The sequence below is a fragment of the Tenebrio molitor genome, chromosome 4, assembly GCF_963966145.1.
Source record: "Tenebrio molitor chromosome 4, icTenMoli1.1, whole genome shotgun sequence".
NCBI classification, from domain to species: domain Eukaryota; kingdom Metazoa; phylum Arthropoda; class Insecta; order Coleoptera; family Tenebrionidae; genus Tenebrio; species Tenebrio molitor.
This window is the reverse complement of record NC_091049.1, coordinates 8,462,440-8,483,736: the sequence shown is the minus strand read 5'-3', so window position 1 is coordinate 8,483,736 and position 21,297 is coordinate 8,462,440. Positions and strand designations below refer to the sequence as shown.

Here is a 21,297-nt window from a genome sequence, read left to right as displayed (position 1 = left end):
TAAGTGATTTTCAGGTTATGCGAGAGCTTAGCAATGTTTACACTTTTACATGTATTTATTTAAATATTTCAAGTTTAATACTGTTTGAACATATACAGTGCACAATTTTAATAGTACAAAACTAAAGCTGTTTTATTGTAGATACAAAAAAGGCATACATTAATTGATACGTATTTGAATGAAACAATAGCTAATGATCGGTTGTAGGTGATACACACAAACCTTACAATACCAAAATAAAATCAGTACCTCACTCTTAAAAGTAAATTTCGAATAACGATACAAAAATATGTTTTGCAAAAATGAGATCTTCACGTCAACGAGAGAGACATTAAGAGAGAAAACAATCGGTACTGACGAAAAGCCTTGAATTATTATCTCTGTCGATTATTAACCTCTACAACTCTATCACAAAATTATTTCAGTAAACTCATCGTTGAAGAAACTTAGGCCTAACAATAATTTGAGTTATTTTTTAACGCTACTAGATTAACCATAATCTAATAAAAAAATTAAATCTTTGATATAGATAAGACTAGGTGAGTGTTGTTAGCTTCATTTTTTAATCGAGTTTTAAAACCTGTCAGGGAGACAACGTTAATAACGAAAAATCTTCCAAATCGACACAATACCCACCATAATATTGACTAGTAAATTCACGCTGTGACTTAAGAATTAATTACAAGGGCGTCTCTTTCCTCCAATGGAAACTGTTCGTTTTTGTACTGGGATTGGCGCCGGACGCCGACTTCCTCAAGTTGGCCGCAGCCGTGTCCAACCCGTTCTTCACGTTGGCGACGAGACGGAGCGCCGGATTCGTCACGATCCCGTTCCTCTTCGGCTTCTGACTGCTAACACACGAACGTTAAACTTTACCACTCTCGCCAACCTCGAGATCAGGCTGCCACCGACCACACCTACCTAGACTTCGAGTTCGCCTCCTGACCCTGGTCGCTCTTTTTGTCCGACTTTCCGACGACCACCGCGCTCGAATTCCCCAAGATTATCCTCATGTGGGTGTCGCGGGCGAAGTGTGTGTCCGGCGCTTTGGCGAAGTTGTTGTGGCGCAACACCGGCTGGTAGATGTTCATGGCGCCTGCAAATTGCGACGTTACAAACACTGTCGACTTATCGCCGACGAATTCGCTTACCGAACATGTTGGGGGCGTCGTGAACGGGACTGAGGGGCGGCGACGCGTAGATGGGACTTTGCGGCTCGCTTTGCAGCGGCGACAGCAGCTTGCTGAGAGGTCTGGTCTTGCCGCCCCTCGAGCACTGCTGCAGCTGTTGCGTGAAGGACATCGGCTGGGAGTTCTGCGAGTTCTCCCTCTGTCTGTCGCCGTGCCGGCTGGAGTGGCTCGATCCAGTCAGGTTCGAACTGGACTTGGAGTTTGAACTGTGATTGCCAAGAGACACCATCGAGCGGCGCTGTTGGTCGCACCAGTCAGCATTACCCGGGTACAAAACGGCACACGACGGCTTCGTCTCGGCTGTCGACGCTGCAAGCACAACATTCACATTTCGAAACGCTTCATTTCCGAAATGTCAAATCTCGTACCAACCTACCAACTTTGTACGATTTGACAGACGAAAGCACTAACCTGACGTTATCGAGTTGGCGCTGCTGCTCGTGTGCGCCATCTTGTGCGACCTCGCGTTGTACTCTTCCAGCAATCTGACCACCCCTCTGTGTCCCGATTTCGCCGCCACCCGCAAGGCGTTCCTCCCGCAAGCGTCCGAATGGTTGGGGTCGGCTCCGTGTTCCAGGAGCGCCACCACGCACAACTCGTGACCTTCTTGTGCCGCGATCCCCAGAGCTGTGGCCCCCTGGTTGCACGTGTGGTCAGGTAGGGCCCCGTGTTCCAGCAACAACTTGACGATGTCGCTGTGACCTTGCCAACTGGCCGAATGCAGGGCCGTACGATTTTCGAGGTCGCAGGCGTCCACTTGACATTTGCCATAAGTCAGCAACAGAGAGACCATTTCGGTGTGACCTTGCCACGCCGAGACGTGCAAAGGAGTCCGGCCCTGAAGCGATAAATGCGTTAGAGACAAAACTGTCGATTCGGTGTTTGCTCCTGACCTCCAAATCTCGCGTCTCGACGTCCGCGCCTTGTTGGATGAAGTACTTGGACATGGCGAGTCGATTGTCGAGGGCCAAGACGTACAAGGTGCTCCTGCCGTCGGCATCTTTGGAATCGATGTCCGCTCCGTGAGTTATCAACATCTGGACCACTTCGTAGTGTCCCTCCAGGGCTGCCAACCTGAGAGCTGTCTTTCCGTCGTGCGGCCTCTGATCTATCGGAGCGTTGTACTTATCTAGAAACATATTAACTAGAGCTGCGTGGCCCCCTTGGGCGGCTAGAGCGAGCGGCGCTTTGCCCTCGTTGTCAGTCTCGTCGATTCTGGCCCCCGCCTCCAGGAGAGCCTCGCACACTTCCTGATGTCCTGCAAGATCGCATTACTGTTTGTCGTTCGGATCGATCATCGACATCACCTTCGAAGGCCGCGTAATGCAGCGGAGTCCACCCCGAATTGTCCCTGTGCTGCTCGTCCAACCCCCTGTCCAGCAGCTGCCTCACCACCTCGACGCACCCTTGAGCCGCCGCCACCGACAACACCGTCCGCCCCTCCGAGTCCATCGAGTCGATGCAGCAGCCCCAGAAGAGCAGCAAGGCGACGACGGGAGCGTGGCCCATGCTCGCCGCCGCCCACAGCGGACTCCTCCCGCTGTGGTCGCAGTGGTCGACGTCGGCCTCGTTTTCCAACAGGAGCTCGCACACGTCCTTGTGGCCTTCGAACGAGGCGACCAACAGCGGCGTCATCCCCTCCTTGTCCTTGTGGTCCACGGTGGCGCCGCGCTCGAGCAGCGTCGACACGACGTTGACGCCGGGAGTCCGCGGGGCGCACAGCGCCGCCACCGACAGAGCCGTCCTGCCGTCGGCGTCGGCGTGGTCGACGTCGGCGCCGAAGTCCAGCAGGTGCTCGACGATCTCCGAGTGGCCCATGTAGGCGGCGGCGATCAGCGCCGTTCGGCCCTCGTGGTCGGTCAGGTTGACGTTGGCGCCGTTCTGCAACATGATCTTGACGATTTCTTCGTGCCCGGACCAAGCGGCCGCTCGCAAAGCGGTGCGGTTTTCGGCGTCGACGCTGTCCAGGATGCAGCCGTGGCCCACCAACAGCTCGACCACCTCCGTGTGGCCGCCCCATGCTGCGGCTCGGAGCGGCGTCCAGCCGTCCATGTCGGCCTGGTCGGCGTTGGCCCCCGCCTCCAGCAGAACCTGGAACATTTCAACAAATGGAAATTTAGATCGAGCACGATTCTAGAAGAAAAAACCGTGGAATACGTAACAATAACACGATGTCATGACTTGCTACAACATGTTACACGTTGTGTAATCCGGAAACAGACACGATAGTAGGTAGAATCAAAAGAAGTACCATTTGCTGAAAATTAGTAAATGACAAAGCATTGTGAAGAAATTAAGGCGAACGACGAGGAATCAAATAATAAAGATTACTACCAAGAATATGTAGAAAATAAAAATATGTAGTTGTGAATAAGAATAAGGCGATGAAATGATAAATGAAAATGGAGGAATAACATGAAGAGCGGAAGACAACTCAAAACACCAGAAAGTTTAAGTGGTTATGAAGTAGGTACAGGGTCTTTATAAATGATTGTAGCCCAAGTTGGGGGAAAAACTGAATGTAAAATTTATGGTTGCCGCTCCATTTTAAAATTATCAAAATTATGTGAATAACGTTGGACACACTGTTTGATTTCCATCACTAACGTGCCTGACCTGCGGACCTATCAAAATGAATATAACATGTTGCTGAATTTCCCGGGATGTCTGAGTATTCTTATATTGCAAACTAGCAAAACTGACAACAATGCATTAGACATTGATGCTATTTATAACCTCTAACTTATAAAAATAAAATGTTTACTAAATTTTGTAAAAAGAACTCTGGTTTTAATGTTTATATTCTGTAAATTTAAATTATAAATTTGTAGAAAAAGTCATGTCATAACTCTTATCTATTATATTTTTAGTCTTTAGAAAAACATCGCGATAATGGCAATAAAATTTTGCTACATGAATAAATATCAAATTTTTCAATATGGTGCCAATTTTTGGTAAACACTGTACTGTCGCGAGCAATAAATTTTGATCTTCAAGGTCATTCTTTGACGCAATGGAAAATGCTCCATTGTAAAACAGTCGTAAATATCATAAAATATCATAACCTATCATTATGTTGTGACATTAATTTTATTTTTTTTTTCAATTTTTTGACACTGACGTGGGCATAATCAGGCAGGGAAATTTTTTAAATTTGTGACAATCTAACCAAATTTTGAAATGACATTGACGACCAAAATTTATTGCTCGCGACAGTACATCAATAGAAAATAATGTATCAAATTTTTTCCCTACTTGTGTAATTATTCTGTTAGAGAAATTGTTACATCGTAATAGGTAATTATTTACATTACAAATGCGTAGGCTACATTTTACAGCGCGAGGTTTTTAGATTGAAATGAAACACGACCGCGAAGCGGGAGTGTTTTAACAAAAACCAAGCGATGTAAAATGCCTACCGCATGTAAAGTCCATTCAAAAATAAAAAAACCAGCACCTGTTGCTTTAGGTTGGTAAAATTTAAAAAACCCTAGGTAGATATTTTTTCATACTATGTTGGTAGCTATATTTAATGACATTTATTTGATTCAAAATAAAATTCAATTGCTTTGAATTTCGTTCATATTGTTTTATTAGCAGCACGTTTCATTTATTTATTGATTTTTATTATTTTTACTTAAACATGCCCAGAAAAACAAGGCATTTTATAAACACTTAACCTCAAAATTACAATTCTAACCAAATTTTACACTAAACAGTGTTGCCGATAGTGATTATCAAGGAAAATGCGACGTTGGTGGTTTTTTGATTTTTGAATGGACTTTATTATCCGATCACGATTGTTTCAAATTCGGACTGTCTATGAAAATCTGACATTTTAGTTGGCAATATTGTGATTTGGCATAATAAATCTATTTTAGGTTATAATTGAATTACACTGAATCAAGACGAATATTTAATAACGAAACGTCATATGACAGGACCTGACGCCAATCTAACAAAAAAATATCGTGGCCTCCTGCGTGTTTAAAACAATCGTGAACGGCATATAAAGTCCATTCAAAAATCAATAAACCACCAACGTCGCATTTTCCTCGATAATTACTATCGGCAACGAAAATTTTATGACATTTTGAATTTGAAGTCAAAAAAACTGTTTGTTTTTTGCTGCTTTGAAATTAAATTCGTGAATCTTTTCCTTATTGTTCGTTGTTTTTGTGTTTAGTGTTGTTATTTTTCTTTGTTATATTGCGTATTAATTATTATTTTTATTGGAGCGCCCGGTATGTGGCGCCCTCATCGGCGGAAATTGGCTCTTTCTCGCAAACATTTTCATAATGCATTTTTAATGAAATGAACAGGCCGGTTATAATACAGCAGGTCGTGCATTTGATTAATAAAATAGCAGAAAGTTATGTATTATACCGGTAACTAACATGCTTACGATTTACACCACAAGATGATGCCATCTGATTTTAGACGAAAACAATAAAATTATATTCATTTTTGAAAACTGAACGCATCAAAATACAAATGGACTTTATTTATGATAAACTAACAGTTTTTTTTTTGGAGGTTCCTGAAAGCTTAAAATGTTCATGTTAGTTTACACTCCGTGCGGTAAAATAACAGATAGTTTGATTAGTGTATAAAAATCACGATACCGTAGCTGTTCAAAATGTGTAAACATGTCATTTAGAGTTGAGGAGGCCAAAAAATTATTTTTATTAAATTTAATGTTTATCTTTAAATTTAATGTTAATGTAAACAAGTCTAGAAAAAGATATTTCAATCGACACGAGCTGTTAGATTTGTATTTGCACAGCATACTTTGTATTGTTTTTGTTAACAAAATTGTTTGTGATCTGTCACATGTCATACTCTTGCATAATAAAAATAACAAAAGTGTAAACAATTTTTATTGATTGCCTTTGACAGTCAACCAACCGAATCATTAAAAAAGAGAATGAAACAAATTTTCCATTTCGAGAATGTCATCCAATTGGGTCAAGTTGGCACCGCCAACGTAACCGAAAAATTCCCTAACCAATATTTGACCTGTCAACCGCCACTTCACCTGTCCGATCACGTCATCCGTCCGTAATGTTTACAAATATTTATTTTCTCGAGTAATAATCGACTTTAGTGCGCTGTTAACAACTGAACGTAAGCTGACACGCATATTTCGCATTTTTCCGACAAGCTGGATCAACGACTTTCGACTCTTGCACGGCAAAAGACCGACAGAAACTCGAAAACGATCCCTACCTTGACGACTTGAGCCTGTCCCAGTCTGGCGGCCACGTGCAGTGCAGCTTGCCCGTGCAGATCGTGCAGATCAAACAACGGTTCCGGACTCTGTTCGCTAGACGACGACGCCAAAGACATCTGTCAACAATGAGAAAAAAATCACTCAACACCCGACAAAAACCGACATCCGCTCCGCAACGCCAAAAACTCACTTGACTCTCGTACTCGCACCCCTCCACGTCCGTCTGTTCGACGGCGCCGGCTTCCAGCAGCAACTTCAACACTTTCGGGTCGGTGGGCAGGAAAGCGCCGAAGTTGACGCCGGCCATCTCGTTACCTTCCAGGAGGCATTCCTCGACGTTGCAGCCGCTCAAGATCAACCAGAGGACGGTGAGCGTGTGGACGTCGAGGGCGGTCTTGTTGGCCTCGAGGGTGCTGCTCACCGTGGACGGATCGTTGGTCGCGGTGGCGCTCTCCACCTTCGAGGCTTCGCTCTTCTTGATCTTGTTCACCTCCGCGTAGATCGGATTCTTGTCGACGGTCGGGCTCTTCAGGTTAACACTGTCGAACTTGTCGGTCACCTCTTCGAGACTGTTTTCGGTCTCGATGAAGCTCGTGTCCAAACCACCTGTCACAAACGACATCGTTTAAAAAGACAAAAAGAACACGTCACGTGCCGGCGACCGAATACGACTGCCGTGCTAAATCTGACTCCGCCCACGTACTTCTCGTAACATAACATTTTTAAGGTTGGTACCGCACTCCGTCACTCACCTGTCATCTCCTTCTCCTCGTACTTGGTCAACTCCTGGAGCGCCTTCAGGTCGGAGTATATCTCGGTGGACGTCTTCTCCAGCGAGTTCTCGCCCTGAGACAGGTGCTTCTCCTGCGACAGTTTGTACATGAGAGTGGGACACTTCTGCGTCGGCTTCTCGTTGAGGTACTGCTCCATCCTGGTGAGGTGGAAGGCGTAGTCGTAGATCTCTTGATTGTTGAGATACTTGGCGTGCAACGTGTAGTACATGGCCAAGATGCAGTGACCGTGAAATATGTTACAGAGATACTTTTGGGTGCAGTGTTTTATGTCCAGGAGCCACTCGGCGAAGGAATGATGAAACAACCTGATCGCTCCGGTCTTGCCGACGACTATGATCCTCCTCAAGAGGTTGAAACGCTTCTTGAAATCGTCCGACGACATCTTCGGATTGTACACCTTGATGATGTCGTAGAGGAGGGCCTCGTTGAGGGCGCACTTCGCCGCCAGGATCACGTTGAGCAGTTGCTGGACCTTCGCGAACTGTCTCCTGTTGAAGAGTCTCTGACACAACCACAAGTAGAGTCCGTTGAGGGTGCCGGGGATCTCCCGGACCTCCCTCAGCACAATGAAATTGTCCGACACACCGTCCAACACCTTCTCCAAGTAGAGAAAGCAGCCGTTGCTCTTGATGTGCAACTGGTTCAGCATCTCCGCCGTGTCCCTGCTGATGTGCTGCCTCAGGCTGTTCTCCTGGTCCAGCCTGGCCAAGATGTACTGCTGCACGTCCCTGACCACTTGCGACTTCCTCAAGTCGTCGAGACTCAACTTCCTGAAGCCGGTGAACATCTTGGCTATGCTCTTGGACTGCTTGCGCGCGGTGCAGACCAGCAGCAGCCACTGGGGGAAGAGGTGGTGGTGGTTGGCCAGCAGCTCGGCTATCGTCTTCGACTGGGAGCTGCGCTCTCGCGGTTTGGACCTCGTCAGCGTCGAGTTCGAGTAGACGAACGAGTGCTCGTCGATCGAATCGATCAGGATGAAGAGCGACGTCTTGGGGGGGTCGATCTCGAGGAGCGGGAACAGCAGCGCCCTCTTCAGGCAGTCGTCGGGGTTCAGCTCGATGTTCTTCGCCCTGAGGGCGATCTGGATCTCGGGGTCGGACTTGAGCTTGTCCAGGTAGGCGTCGGCGATGAGGGTGCGCGGGTTGACCGGGAGGTTCGGTATGGGGGGGACGTCGCTCTTCTTGCTCTCGAGCGTCGGCGAGAGGAGGCTGTCGGCGTACACGTTGCTGTAGAGGCTCTCCTGGGGGAGGCTGCAGTTCTCGGAGAGGTTCTGCTCGTACGAGATGTTCTTGGGGGAGTCGTCCGCCTTGGCCTCCTGGGCCAGCCGCCTCCTCATGCTGCGCTCCTTGTGGCTCTCGGTCGAATGGTTGAGGATCTGCGTGACCAGCGACCTGACGAACTCGCTCAACGAGAGGCTCTTCTCGTTGTGACCTTGCAAGAAGTGGTAGCAGAGCAGGCGGCGGTTCAGGGCCCTCTGCTGCCGCCCGCTGGGGCCCTGCGACGGCCAGCACAGCTCCGAGCAGAAGGTGGTCTTGCCGCAGCCCGAGCCCCCCAGTAGGAGCGCCCCGCAGGTCTTCGACACCGGCCGCTGGTCCAGACAGTGGGACAGCTTCTGGAAGGCCCACTCGCGGCAGTAAAACTTCTTCTTGTCGTCGTGTTGGGACATGTTTCTGCTTGTTGCCGCACAGATTTAACTACTACATCTTCGGAATCACCTCGTGACCAACACGATGATTTTGGAGGCGGTCGTCGTGGTCGAGTGCCGGATTATTGCCATAGTGCGCGAAGGAGCGCCATCGTTCCGGGGCTATCTGGTCGCAACATCTGGAAAACGACAGTGAACGTGTTCATACGACGGATTGGAGCGACCGACGACGGTGATGGTTATTGCAAATGTGAGCATATGGAGATGGAGGAAAAAAATTCGGTTCCAACGACAGTTAAAATTCGAGCAAATTGTGCACAAGATAACGAAATCACATTACAAATATTTAGTCGCAAAATACCAACAAGTTTGATTATCAAAATATACATAAACATAAATACGACGACCCCAAACAGAATATATACAGGGTGAGTCGACAAACAGACGTCGGACATTAAAATCTTTGTGTTTTTTAATCGACGTTTTTAATGTTTGGTGATGTCTGAATTATTTACCAAGAAAACAAATTTTAAAGACTCGCCACAGGGTCGAGAGGGACCTTCTTTGAACTGAATACTTCCTCAAGGTTATCAAACAATTCTTATAATTGCCTCGACGAAAACTTTACGAACCTGTTAACACTCGACCAGTTGTAAAAGTGAAATTTTATTTGAACAGGCGATTTGTACTTGAAAGTTTTCCTTAATGAAACGTAACTTCTCAAGAACATACACGGTGGATTAAAAAACAATTACTACGATTATATGTCGAGAAATTTTTCTATACGAATTCTTGTTAATAAATTCGCTTTCAAGTTTGTCCACAATGATTCTTCGAGAATATACACGGTGGATGTAAAAACAATTCGTAAAATTATGATAACTGAAGAAGTTTTTCTTTACGAACTTTGAGTGTATATTTCCGCTCTAAATTTTTCACTTAATCAAATTAATGAATCAAAAATTAGTTAATTCAAAACTAATTATGTAATAACACACTTTTCACACATTAATAGTTAACACACTTTTCTTTGTTTCTCTTTACATTTGCTCGTAATCACTTCTCAATAATATATACGGCGGATTAAAAAACAATGATTAACATTATCGTGCGTTCATTTAAATTTATCCTCAAAGTAGGCGTTGAAGATTTGATTGTGAACGCACTATACGAATTACGCTTTTACACGAGTGGTGCGTTCTCAAACGACTCTCCAACGCCAACTTTGAGGATAAATTTAAATGAACGCACGATACAATTTGCGAGTTCAGACAATCACTTCCTAAAAATGTACACGGTGGATTAAAAAACAATTCGTGAAATTATAATAATGCCGAACATCTTTCTTTACGTTCTTGTCAATAATGTACACGGTGAAGTAAAAAATGATTAGTAAACTTATGACAATTTGTTACATTTTTTTTTGGAAATTCTAAGAGTGCAGTTGTTTTGGAAATTTTACCCAATTATTTTTAATATCCAAAATTTAAAAGAACCAACGATTAGGCAACTAAAAAAAAATTAAGTCGATATCGAAAATATAATAAAGCAAATAATGGGAGGCAATGGAAATTTTGCATTTAATTTGGTAGTAAAGCTGTCTGTTAAATTAGGTTATGTTTTTCTAAGTTTGAGGTTATAAATAGCGTCAATGTCTAGTGCATTGTTGTCAGTTTTACGAGTTTGCAATAGAAGAATAGTGACATCGCGGGAAATTCAGCAACACGTTATGTGAATTTTGATAGGTCCCCATGTCAGGGGCTTTAATGACGGAAATCAAACAGTGTGTCCAACGTTATAAAAATAAATCATGGCGTCCCATTATGCCAAAACAACGTGAACGGTGTTTAGATACCCAGTGCTAGACATTTCTATTTTTCTTTTTTTATAATCACCCTGTATCAATCGAACAACACCAAATGTGGTTGTATTTACCATCGATAGTACAATAAATATAACTACGACAACTTATAAGTCAATAAAAATAACGATCTTATGTGACTGACGCCGAAAAAGGCGGTTTATAGCTATTAAGACAACAAGTGTTTTATAGACGATTTAAAAATCGAGATCGTAGTTTAAATCAGAGCGACCGCAGGGAGCGAGGATTTAATAGATCGAGATTTTTAAACTATAAAACAGGCGTTGTCTTCAAGATTTTTTCTAACACTAACATCTTATCAGAAATTTTAATAAATTCAGAAATTATTCGAGGCGCGTCACAATACGCAAAATGCGGAGGTTGCCGTGGGTACTATGGTAATAATATCAACAAATTTGGAAAAAAACAATTTTCATCGTTGAAATGTGCCAAAACGTTCCAGAAGAAATAAGAAAAAAGGGGCAATTTGTTACCAATGAAGTCTAAAAGTGCATACGAAAAGGTTTCGTTTCAAGGCCGGAACAATAAAAAAAAGCATCACGGAGGTAACGGAAGATGTCATTTTGGCTTTTCTTGATATAGGGTAAGTGTGTAGAACTTCATTAAAAGTTAATTCACACTACGGCAAGAATCATTTGAAGAAAATGTAAAGATTGCCAGCTTTCGATGGCCGAGAATTTGCATTGGATGAAACAGCAGAAATTAAAGAAGATGTTAGGAACAAGAGCACGAAGCTAATGTGGCAGTTCCAATCCAATAATTGTACTTTTCACTTTTGTGATAATTACTGTAAAAATGATGAATAAAATGTTACTTGAATGATATGTGTGAGCGTCTTTTTTGTGACTCTATCAGATACGTTGCTATTGACGACGTGTCTTATAGAGAAAAGCGTATTTTATGGGAAACATAAGGTGTGAGCTCAAATGCACCATGGAAACAGTATAAGATATTAGTGTTAGAAAAAAGAAATTAAAATAAAGCGTTTTCAATAAGACGGAAATGACAGAAAATTAAATTAATCAAGGCACGGCCTCCTAGATTCATAAGAGACTCGTCTCTTATCCGGCCTGCCGCATTCGTAGTTCTAAGCATTATTTTTGTTTTATAGGGTGCGCCACAATACGGGGCTTATGTGCTGTACTGGTTGCCTGCCTTGCAGGAAATTATTGTTTTATAGACGTGTTTTCAACATTTTTCATCAGTTTTTATGCACAAATACATCTGACACTTTTTCAAAATCTCAAACTCAAATCAAAAACATTTTCTATGAACGGTAAATTTAATTTCAACAATTTTCTTTTTTATTATTTTTTTTATTTGTCTGTGAGTGCAAGTTACAAAAATTTACAATGACAGGAAGTTCTAATTTTTAAATAAGTGTCTCACTCACATTTTACAATGAACAGGACCATGAATTAGTGGATTTCCCGAAAAATATGAGGCTAAGATATTCTTCAAAACAAAATTTATATTTTCCTTTGGAATGCTTGGTAGAATTTCTACTATTATTGTCAATTGTAGTTTGCGAACGAGAAATTTGAATTTTAGCTTCTTCACTTGCAATGGGTTTAGGGTAGATTGTAAAGATTATAATAATGAAGATTTACAATAGTGGTAAGTTTATCCACCTGCTAGTTCCTAAAAAGGGATGCCGAATATCGGTAAAATGCAGATTGTTTGTCCCCCCTGGAATGAACTGCTCATAGTCGTACATCTTCATTATTATCTAAATGTTTAATCTACCCAAAACCCATTGCAAGTGAAGAACCTAAAATTCCAATTTTTCATTCCCAAACTATACTAGACCCACAAATTGATCATTGGGGTAACTTAGCCTTCCTCTATCTTAGTAATACATTAATTCCAATAAAGGGATTTTCTTTTTCGAATTTGGATCTCGTAAATGTGACAAGCAATAATCACATCCATGGATTGCCTCCGTTATTTTCATAATTAAGTAGCCACATAAAAAAGCCGTTGCCGCCGTCTCAATTTGAAAATTGGTATGTACTTGGCAGATAAGTAATTGGAGACAATTTTTCTAGTTTTTCCAGAGAACTATCTTGCAAGGTGACTGAAACATTTACATTGGTCCTTAAATTTTGGAATCTTGGTAAAATTTTACTACTTGCTTATTCTGCGGCACTCATGATATTACCAGTATGATCTCTCAGTCCTATCTTCCATGCCGCATTTAAAGTGATATCATTGGGTAGATTATGATAAGAAATGTTGACTTTATGTTATGAACTAATACAACATTTTTTCTTTGTTTGTGGCATTTTTTAAAGTTTCGACTGCACTTAGTTTTTGAAATTGACAATTTATTATATAAAATGTCATTATTCATACGTATTTTTAGTTGCATATACTAATATATGGGTCACATTAAAGCCGCTAGATGGACATACTATACGGGGAATTTTGAAAAACAGACATTTATCGAATGCGACAGGCCGGATAAGAGACGAGTCTCTTATTAATCTAGGAGGCCGTGAATCAAGGCATAGGGATGTCATGGAAACGCTTCCGTTGGGGCACATTGGAGCACTTTTCGTGACCCCATTCTTTGTAAGTGGAATACTGAACAGAATCTTCGTGGAAAAATTATTATTCCGCAATGTTTGCTCTTTCTTCTTCTTCTTTATCTTTAATTGTGGTGTTGCTCGATTGCCCGGAACAGTTTCTTGCTCGCAGTTTTTTTTCTTCTTAACTAATACAATTTCTTCCCATTTATAGCAAAATTTTCTGACTATCGATTCCTTACTCATTTAATTCGTAAGTTTAGTTTTAGATCATTTCTCTAAGCGATGACAGCGTTCTTTAATCGAGTGAGAATGTCTTCACTGCTGATAAACTGCAAATAAGTTAATAAACAATTTGCGAGATTTTCTCCCTTTCTTGGAATCTCTCCCCATATGAAAAAAACTTCAACAGTAAAGATATTTTTGTCATACAGAATGATTTTTCCATCTTCTAAACCGAATACAGTAAGAAATCTTTTTTCCCTGTGAAGCTCCCATGCTGACAGAAAAATTATTGATAGAGCTGTCCCTCAGAAGCAGAATGTTTGTGATCAGCATTAGAGAATTTCACAAAACGCTGAAATCTTTATGAAAGATGTATTCATTGATTTTGGCAAGACATAAGTCGCTCCTATCGGTCGTTCTTTCATCAACTTCTTTTGAAGACAAAAATGGGGCAATATAAACAGAACATTATACCAAAACATCACTTAAAAGACAGGAAAACTAATGTTATGCATGAATTGTTGTCCACGCTCCGTATTTAAAGGAATTAAGTAATGTTGTTGTAATCTGGTGTCTGTGACTCTATGTCCAAACAGAAAAAGTTAAAACTAATTGTAACAGAATAACAGAAATAAAAATGGTTGTCAAAACGGTTGTTTTCTGTGTACAAAATTTTGTTTTCTCTGAGGCATGTGAAGCCAAAAAAGATGGAAACGTGGGTTAGTTTCAAGTGTGAACTTTTAATTATTTTGAAAATACATTAAAGAATATAAAACACATCAATTTGATTTTTGTTCTCGAGGTTAACTGTTCAAATGGCCAAAAACATCACACATGACGCAGTATTTCTTTCTTTCTTGACGAAATGATTCAAATTATCTTGCGAGGCTCAAAAACACAAAATTCAAATGATAATTTTATGGCCGAAATCTCTGGGTCAAGTTCGCCGGCCCCATTTCCCAAGCCGGTCGTCCCAGAAGCGCAAAAGTCGCAGAAACCCTCGCAAACCGCAAGTCAAACACGCCAATTAGCAGCTGACTAAATTCAAACATCCATGCAACGATTCAATTGGTAAAATTAACGAGTCGAGATGAAACGAATTGAAATTTTTTAAGGTCAAGAATGACTCATAGGCCATTGTAAAAGGAGATCGCTGCTCGTTTACGAAATCGAATGACCAAATATTTATAATTAAACGCGACATATTAACTGCGTCCCATCGACCGATCAATCTCGGTGGGGCCCCTTTGTCGGGCGCGCAAGGCGCCGATTAGCGCCGACCGGGGGATCCTTCCCCGGTGATACCGGAAGGGGAGGCCTGCGGCATTAATAATAATACAACAAAAATAAATAAAGCTAAAAATAACCATTTGTGTGCATTTTGACACCCACACCGTCGCCCCGCGACAAGCGCCTCCAAATCGGTACTCACGTGAAACGGCAAGTCTGGCTCGTTCGGGGCTGTCTGGTCGTCGTCCGAGACACACTCTTTTCATTAAATTCGCGTTTTTTCTGTAATGTTTTATTAATTTCTTGGTTATGACAATGTCGCGGCTGTCAAATTGGCGGAGATATCGTCGCCAGGTGGCGCTGCAGCAACCCGCGAAATTCAAAACACAACACTTGGTCAAACTTTTTATTAACATATATCTGTTTGACATTCACTATCTATCTGAAAAAGCATTAATTGAATTATTATAGATAATATCGTGATATCTTTTAAACATATTTAGATATCTGGAAAATAAATTTGTTCTGTAATTTACTTAATTTTCTAGCGGTCCGTTGAAACGTCTAGTCACACCATTTCAACAGACCTAGTTACAACTAATGCAATTGAAAACAAATGTTTTGCATTAGCTCGATATAATTAATTAATTAATCAATACAAACTGGCATCGGCCGCTCAAATTCAACAACAACTTCAATAGAAATTACTAATTAAATTACAATAGAACTAACTTGCAATTGTATAAAGTCGAAAGCGGTTGATGCGAGTCGTAATTTTAAAAAATCATCGTTACATAATAACAAAGTACAAAAAAAAAATCCAATAAATTACTAATTTATACAAAAATAATCAATAATGAAAGAATTAATCGGACGCACATGATTACATAAAATTAATTAAAAAGCGTGACATCATCAACAACAATCAAGAATTGTTATACAGTAACAAATTTTAAACATTTAACTCTCTTTTTCGTTTATAAAAAAAGGATCAAACAACTTTACAATAAAATAAGTTATACATCTCCTTTTACATTTCTCTTTAAAATCATTGACGCCTATCTATATATATAAAAAGAAAGAAACATAGAAATTAAAAATATATATGTATGTAGATATAGATTGATCAATTTGAATCAACAACGTGTCTCTCTAACTGTGATTTTTTCTCGGGTGTCAGGTTCTCGAAACGGTTACAATGCTTATTGAAAATTTGTATTGGTATAGACTCGATAGGTGTCGCTACTTTACTAACAACTCCCGTCAGTTCGGCCCAACTCACCAAGAAGTTGGACCAGTCGTTCTGCTGCTTCTCGCTCGCCGTCTCCGACGATATCAGATATTCCGTTCGTATCAACATTGTCACTATTGCCGAGACGCCGAACTGAAACAAAACAAAAAAAATTGAATGATTTCGAAAGACAAACGAATCCCCAAGTGTGCTCGAGGCACGGTTTGGGTCAGATCTTGTACTTATGGTGTTCAGTCCTCGGTCCGCATCGCCGTACTCACCTTATTCAACAGGACGAAATAGAGCGGCGCCTTTCCTTGATGACTCAATGGCGTACTCCTGCTGTTCTCCTGTCTGATCACTTCCACCAGCCCCGTGACGATATCCAAGATGTCGGCCATGGTGCTGGTCTGTATGTACCGCTTGAAGAACGGATGCAACTTGGGCAAGATGTGATCTCCGGCCGTGTCCCTCCGCCCCACTATCGGTATGCTCAACAGGATCCTCGTCCACATCTCCAACAGCTGAGCCGAGAAGGTGTCCATCGTGAGGTGGGGCAACAGCCTCAACAGCAACATCTTCCCTTTCCGGATGTTCAAGAAACTGGAAAACTTCTCGTCCTGCAGGAGCCCGTTCACGATCTTGACGATGTAGTCGTGCGGATTTTCGATCACCGGTTCGCTGTCCTGCTTCAGGAGTCGCAACACTTCCTGTTTCTGTTCGGGCGTGGGGGCCAGGTCGAGCTCTCGCAGTCGCTGCTTCTGCTTGATCTCGCGCAGCTTGTCCATGTTGCTGATGGCGAGGGGGTTACGTAAATCTTCGGCTTTGAGGAGGAGCGTGAAGAGCGCCTCGAGTTCCAACAAGAGCTGCTTGGTCTTGCGCGTCTCGCGGACCACGACGGGGCTGTCGGTGTCCTTGTCGGGGGTCACTATGTCCATGTCGATGATTTTGCGGGGCGCCGTCACCGACCCACACTAAAACACACGCGTCTGTTTTACGTATCCACTCAGCAAAACGGAACTGCGAAGAGAACGACAAAGCCGGAAGTACATTATACTAAACAAAGCTAGTTTACCAAAACATTTCTGGGGACAATACATTATATGTAGTGTTACGGGTGTTTTTTTTTTTAATTTGGCGTTAAAATTGGCGTTGAAGAGTCGATTGTGAACGCACCACGGATTACAACTTTGTTTTTAATATGCAGTTTGAAAAATCAGTCTTTTTTAAGACAAGTGGTTGATCAGCTGTTCAAATCTAACCTCACTTTTTGCGTTGTTTATGTTTCTAATCTCCAATTTGAAAAATCAGTGTTTTTAACATGTGTGGTTCATTCATAATCGACTTTTCAATACTAACTTCGACGCTAAAATTAAAAAAACATCCTGTGTATAATACAAGTTTAATACCCAACTCCCCACCGACTCACTTACTTGAAGTTTTCCCAACGAGTTCTCGAACTGTAGAGGCGTGTACACTCGAGGAGTAAGAGTGTTGTTGTTGTCTTGTCTCTCGTTGTTCCTCTGCTGTCTGTTGTTCTGATATCTGTGGTTCCTCTCATTGGGGAAGTTCTCTTTATTATTCTTCGCTTTACGTTCTTTGAAAACAGTATAATAATAGTCGTCGAAATACGGAGTCCCTGTATTTAATTGCAACATTTGTATATTCAACAGCCATTGTTTCTCCCTGTTGGTCATCAGACCGGCGTACTCGTCCTTGACCTCCACTTGACCCACCTCGTTCTTGTGCTTGTAACTGTCGTTTCTCGTCCTTTGGGGGATGTTGTTCCGGTTCAGGTGGTTCGCATTTGGGGGAATCACATTGCGCGGAGGCGGCGGAAAATTGTAAGGGTGATTCACCGGGAATTGAGCGCCACCAGGCGGGTAAAGCAGGTGCCTAGGGGGTCCCCCTTGGTGCATGAAATGGGGAGGCAACATGTGCATCAGTCCAGGTGGGATAGGATGGTGAGGCAGGGGCATGTGTCTGACCGGAGGCGGGATCCCGATGGGCGGCAGCCCCGGAGGCAGCCTGGGAGGCGGCAGGGGGTGCTGGAACAACGGGTGAGGAAACGGCACCGGGGGTTTGTGTACAGGAGGCGGCTGCTGCTTCGAACTCTTGATAAGATTTTTTTCCAACTCTTCGACTGTACGTATTTGTTTGGGGATTTGATGGATCGGGGACAGCACTTGCTGGAGCGGCGTCGACTGGGTGAAGCTCTTGCGGACGTCGTTCGTCCGGTTCGAGTCCGAGTGTGTCTCGATCTACAACTCCACATTCAACTTCTACCTAATTCCCAACACAACTACTCACAAAAGATTTTGACGCTTTCTGCAGCGACGACAAGATAGAGGACGAATTGAAGATGTCGCCATTTTTATTAGGTGGTGTGTAGGACCAGACTGAATTCTTGCTTAGATTCAATGGATCATCGCTCTCATCGAGCATCAAAAGCGAAATCGAGTTCTCTATCTGTTCCGAGTGCTTGTTGCTCTCAGCGAATTCGGCGTACTGCTCGTGCTGCTGCTCCCAGTCGTCGAGGACCGAGCTGTCTTCCAAACCTCCAAAGGTTTCATCATTGAGGGCGTCATACTCTTCCTCTTCGTTTTCTACGCAGTCGTCCTCATCCGGCGGCAACAAATGGTCCCCGTTCTAAGCCAAAAACACAATTTAGGCGAACTCGCAAGTGTTGCGTAAAAAAAAACCTAAAACATAACCTCAAATTTTCGAAATATTTTTCGAGTGCCTGGACGCGCACAAGTGGTACGTATTGGAGCGTCGCAACCGTGGAGGGCCCCCCGGGGGGTCAGATTCAACCAGCGGAGCCAGTTCTGGATACAAAACGGGAAAAAAGCGAATTTGTGGTGGGTCCCGTCTGGGCATTCGGAGCTCCGAAAATGGTAGGGGGACGGTCTGGGGCGCTCTAGTACTCACATTTATTGACGCATCAAAACCAAAAAACGTATCAGCCATTTGATTTTTGGAAATTTTCGAACATTATGCTTTTACAATAAATCCACCGTCGTGAAGTTTGCGTAATTTTTAACTAATCGGCCAACCTGACGGAACAAAAGTCACTAGAGCGAAGTTAGCATTAGTGATGGTAGACGAGAGTACAAGACAAACTTTAAGCAGCATTCCTTTGCTCAAGACCAAAGCGGGCCCCAGAGACAAGGAATTATGGGTCCAGCGCCTCAAAGAAGAGTACCAATCGCTTATCAAAGTAACCCACTTGACAGCCGACATAACCTCACTTTTCAAACATATGTTTACAGTACGTTCAAAACAACAAAGAAGCTGACAACGATTGGTTCCGCCTCGAGTCGAACAAAGAGGGCACCAAATGGTTCGGTAAATGCTGGTTCATCCACGACCTGCTCAAATACGAGTTCGATGTGGAGTTTGACGTGAGTAGGGAGCACCACTGAGGCCCCAATCACCGTTGACTTGTAGATTCCCGTGATGTACCCCACGACAGCCCCAGAGATCGCGCTCCCTGAGCTCGACGGCAAAACCGCCAAGATGTACCGAGGCGGCAAGATCTGCCTGAGCGACCATTTCAAGCCCCTGTGGGCGCGGAACATACCGAAATTCGGAATAGGCCACGCCATGGCCCTGGGGGTAACCTCCTGAAACTCGCCCTCCCCGCACTAATCAATCTGTTGCAGCTGGGACCCTGGCTCGCCGTCGAGATCCCTGACCTGATCTCCAAAGGCGTGATCTCGTACAAGGAAAAGACGGGATGAATTGTATTGCTCTTTTATACACGAATAAAGCGTTTATTATTTGTTTTAACCGTGTTTGGTTTATGCGGCGACCATAATTCCGTCAGACGCGACTTTCTCTTTTACGGCAAATATTTGCCGGGGCAGAGGTCAAGCGGGGGGCGACGCTCGTACGGTTTGAATGGGCGCATCGTAGTCGCACGGAAAATTTTAGACGCAGGTATCCAATTTCTCCGCGTGCGCTCCGTGAATCGGGAATTAGAAAAACGGAGTTTCTTTTCCCAAGCTGGGTCCCACGGGCTCCTTTGTATGCTAATCAGCCGAGGATGGGTCAACTGAAGGTTTCGACACCGATCCGAGAGCACACACTAAAAACTGTATTTGTTTTGTTGCGCAACTTTCGCAACGCTTTTCTTGCACATTTTTTTTTTTTCGCTTCTCTACCCGCTATTTATTATCCTACGAGACAGATGTTTCCGGTTCCGGAGTGTCGCCCAAAATTTCTAATCCATACTTCCACCCGTTTACCACCCCCAGGGCTGGCTCCAGGCGGGGACCCAACACGCACAGTGCCCCCAAAACAGCACTCGCTCTACTCGTTTTCGCCAACCAATTTAGAGCCGGCCCTGGCTCGCTTTTAAGTGAATTATGAAAGGATGAGCATCTGGGAACCCAATTGTTGTTTTTGTGGGTTACGCCGTTACGTGCAGACGAGACGTTCTTCTAATAGTTGTATATTAAAACTTTCTTCTCGGCGGACGCATCAATACCTAGATAAACAATCATGTTCGACAACGCCACATTTCCCACCAGATTTATGACCCTTTCTCGTTTGTCCAGGATGCAGAAAATGCAAGTCACGTCGGAACTCGACTGCCAAATGTCACCGCCGATTCGTCGTTCTGGTCCTAGTTACGACACACAATAGATTGGTCGATTGCCATGAAATCTACCGTCTCGGTGAAGTCTTGCAGGGTCAGAGGTCGCCGCTTTCATTGCAGGAAGTCAACCATGAAATGCCTCCAGCTCTTTCCGTCAATTTTGGCGCCCCATCGAGACCAAGTTTCTGCAATTATTTTCCAAGAGAGGGTCTAATAATAATTGTCCACTCCGTCGTCCAACTAGTAATAAACGCTCTTCATTAGCACTTTCGGTTTCGTTTCGACGTAACGATCGCTGCAAATGGACTGTGGCGAATTGTTTTATTATGTTTCCGTGACAATCTTTGCGGTTCTTGCAGATTGCAAAATCTTCTCTTCTGGTTAAGTAGATTGGAATGACGCGGGAGTGCACTCAGTATGAATCTTTTATGGTAGCTTTGCTCTAATGTTGCATATTTGTTTGACAATGACGTTGTAATAACACGTACGAGTCAAGGGACCGGAAAAAATTATGTGGTGAAACTAAAAAATTTTCGCAGTCCGTGAACCAGCACCTCGCGGAGGTGCTCTCGAGTCGATTTCATGTGTCGGGGGTACCAGGGTACCACCGGGATACTTTCTAGGTCCTACGCATTTTCATTAGAAAGTGTTTTTCTGGGTAAAAAGACAACACCGACACTACTAGTAGGTACATTCAGTGCTCTCAGCGGTACATTTATGGTTTGGTTCGCTGGTT

The 21,297-nt window shown here is 43.3% G+C and overlaps 3 protein-coding genes across 5 annotated transcripts; 1 reads left to right on the top strand and 2 right to left on the bottom strand.

Moving 5' to 3' along the window:
• Positions 1-36: 36 nt before the first annotated feature.
• Positions 37-15,084, bottom strand: LOC138129079 (ankyrin repeat domain-containing protein 50). Of its 3 annotated transcripts, XM_069045328.1 has the most exons (11): positions 14,930-15,084; positions 7,176-9,041; positions 6,614-7,029; positions 6,420-6,539; positions 2,498-3,281; positions 2,084-2,448; positions 1,602-2,028; positions 1,152-1,499; positions 922-1,096; positions 637-851; positions 37-580 (listed from the first exon to the last, which is right to left on the bottom strand). In XM_069045328.1, the coding sequence occupies exons 2-10, from the start codon at positions 8,881-8,883 to the stop codon at positions 680-682; spliced, it is 4,515 nt and encodes a 1,504-aa protein (XP_068901429.1). In that variant the 5' UTR covers positions 8,884-9,041; positions 14,930-15,084; the 3' UTR covers positions 37-580; positions 637-679. The 3 variants fall into 3 exon arrangements, with proteins under 3 accessions (XP_068901429.1, XP_068901428.1, XP_068901430.1); XM_069045327.1 differs by having other exon boundaries at positions 37-851; XM_069045329.1 differs by having other exon boundaries at positions 37-848; positions 14,930-15,083.
• A 36-nt stretch (positions 15,085-15,120) lies between these two features.
• Positions 15,121-19,029, bottom strand: Patr-1 (Protein associated with topo II related - 1). The gene is made up of 5 exons (XM_069045338.1): positions 18,890-19,029; positions 18,269-18,607; positions 17,392-18,219; positions 16,240-16,932; positions 15,121-16,111 (listed from the first exon to the last, which is right to left on the bottom strand). Exons 1-5 carry the CDS (start codon positions 18,926-18,928, stop codon positions 15,854-15,856), a joined length of 2,157 nt encoding a protein of 718 aa, XP_068901439.1. The 5' UTR covers positions 18,929-19,029; the 3' UTR covers positions 15,121-15,853.
• Positions 19,030-19,041: 12 nt separating this feature from the next.
• Positions 19,042-19,750, top strand: Ufc1 (Ubiquitin-fold modifier conjugating enzyme 1). The gene is made up of 4 exons (XM_069045344.1): positions 19,042-19,178; positions 19,231-19,362; positions 19,409-19,576; positions 19,624-19,750. Exons 1-4 carry the CDS (start codon positions 19,056-19,058, stop codon positions 19,699-19,701), a joined length of 501 nt encoding a protein of 166 aa, XP_068901445.1. The 5' UTR covers positions 19,042-19,055; the 3' UTR covers positions 19,702-19,750.
• Positions 19,751-21,297: the final 1,547 nt, after the last annotated feature.

What these genes read in the sequence shown, in the direction of transcription:
- Patr-1 (XM_069045338.1), bottom strand. Translation starts at nt 18,928, where the DNA reads ATGGCTGATACGTTTTTTGGTTTTGATGCGTCAATAAAT. An exon ending in ACTCGTTGGGAAAACTTCAA is followed by an intron (nt 16,933 to 17,391) that starts GTAAGTGAGTCG and finishes CGTGTGTTTTAG; the next exon opens with TGTGGGTCGGTGACGGCGCC. An exon ending in ATTTCGTCCTGTTGAATAAG is followed by an intron (nt 16,112 to 16,239) that starts GTGAGTACGGCG and finishes GTTTTGTTTCAG; the next exon opens with TTCGGCGTCTCGGCAATAGT.
- LOC138129079 (XM_069045327.1), bottom strand. Translation starts at nt 8,883, where the DNA reads ATGTCCCAACACGACGACAAGAAGAAGTTTTACTGCCGCGAGTGGGCC. An exon ending in GGTGCGAGTACGAGAGTCAA is followed by an intron (nt 6,540 to 6,613) that starts GTGAGTTTTTGG and finishes CATTGTTGACAG; the next exon opens with ATGTCTTTGGCGTCGTCGTC. An exon ending in TCGAGACGCGAGATTTGGAG is followed by an intron (nt 2,029 to 2,083) that starts GTCAGGAGCAAA and finishes TTATCGCTTCAG; the next exon opens with GGCCGGACTCCTTTGCACGT.
- Ufc1 (XM_069045344.1), top strand. Translation starts at nt 19,056, where the DNA reads ATGGTAGACGAGAGTACAAGACAAACTTTAAGCAGCATTCCTTTGCTC. An exon ending in AGTACCAATCGCTTATCAAA is followed by an intron (nt 19,179 to 19,230) that starts GTAACCCACTTG and finishes ATATGTTTACAG; the next exon opens with TACGTTCAAAACAACAAAGA. An exon ending in AGTTCGATGTGGAGTTTGAC is followed by an intron (nt 19,363 to 19,408) that starts GTGAGTAGGGAG and finishes GTTGACTTGTAG; the next exon opens with ATTCCCGTGATGTACCCCAC.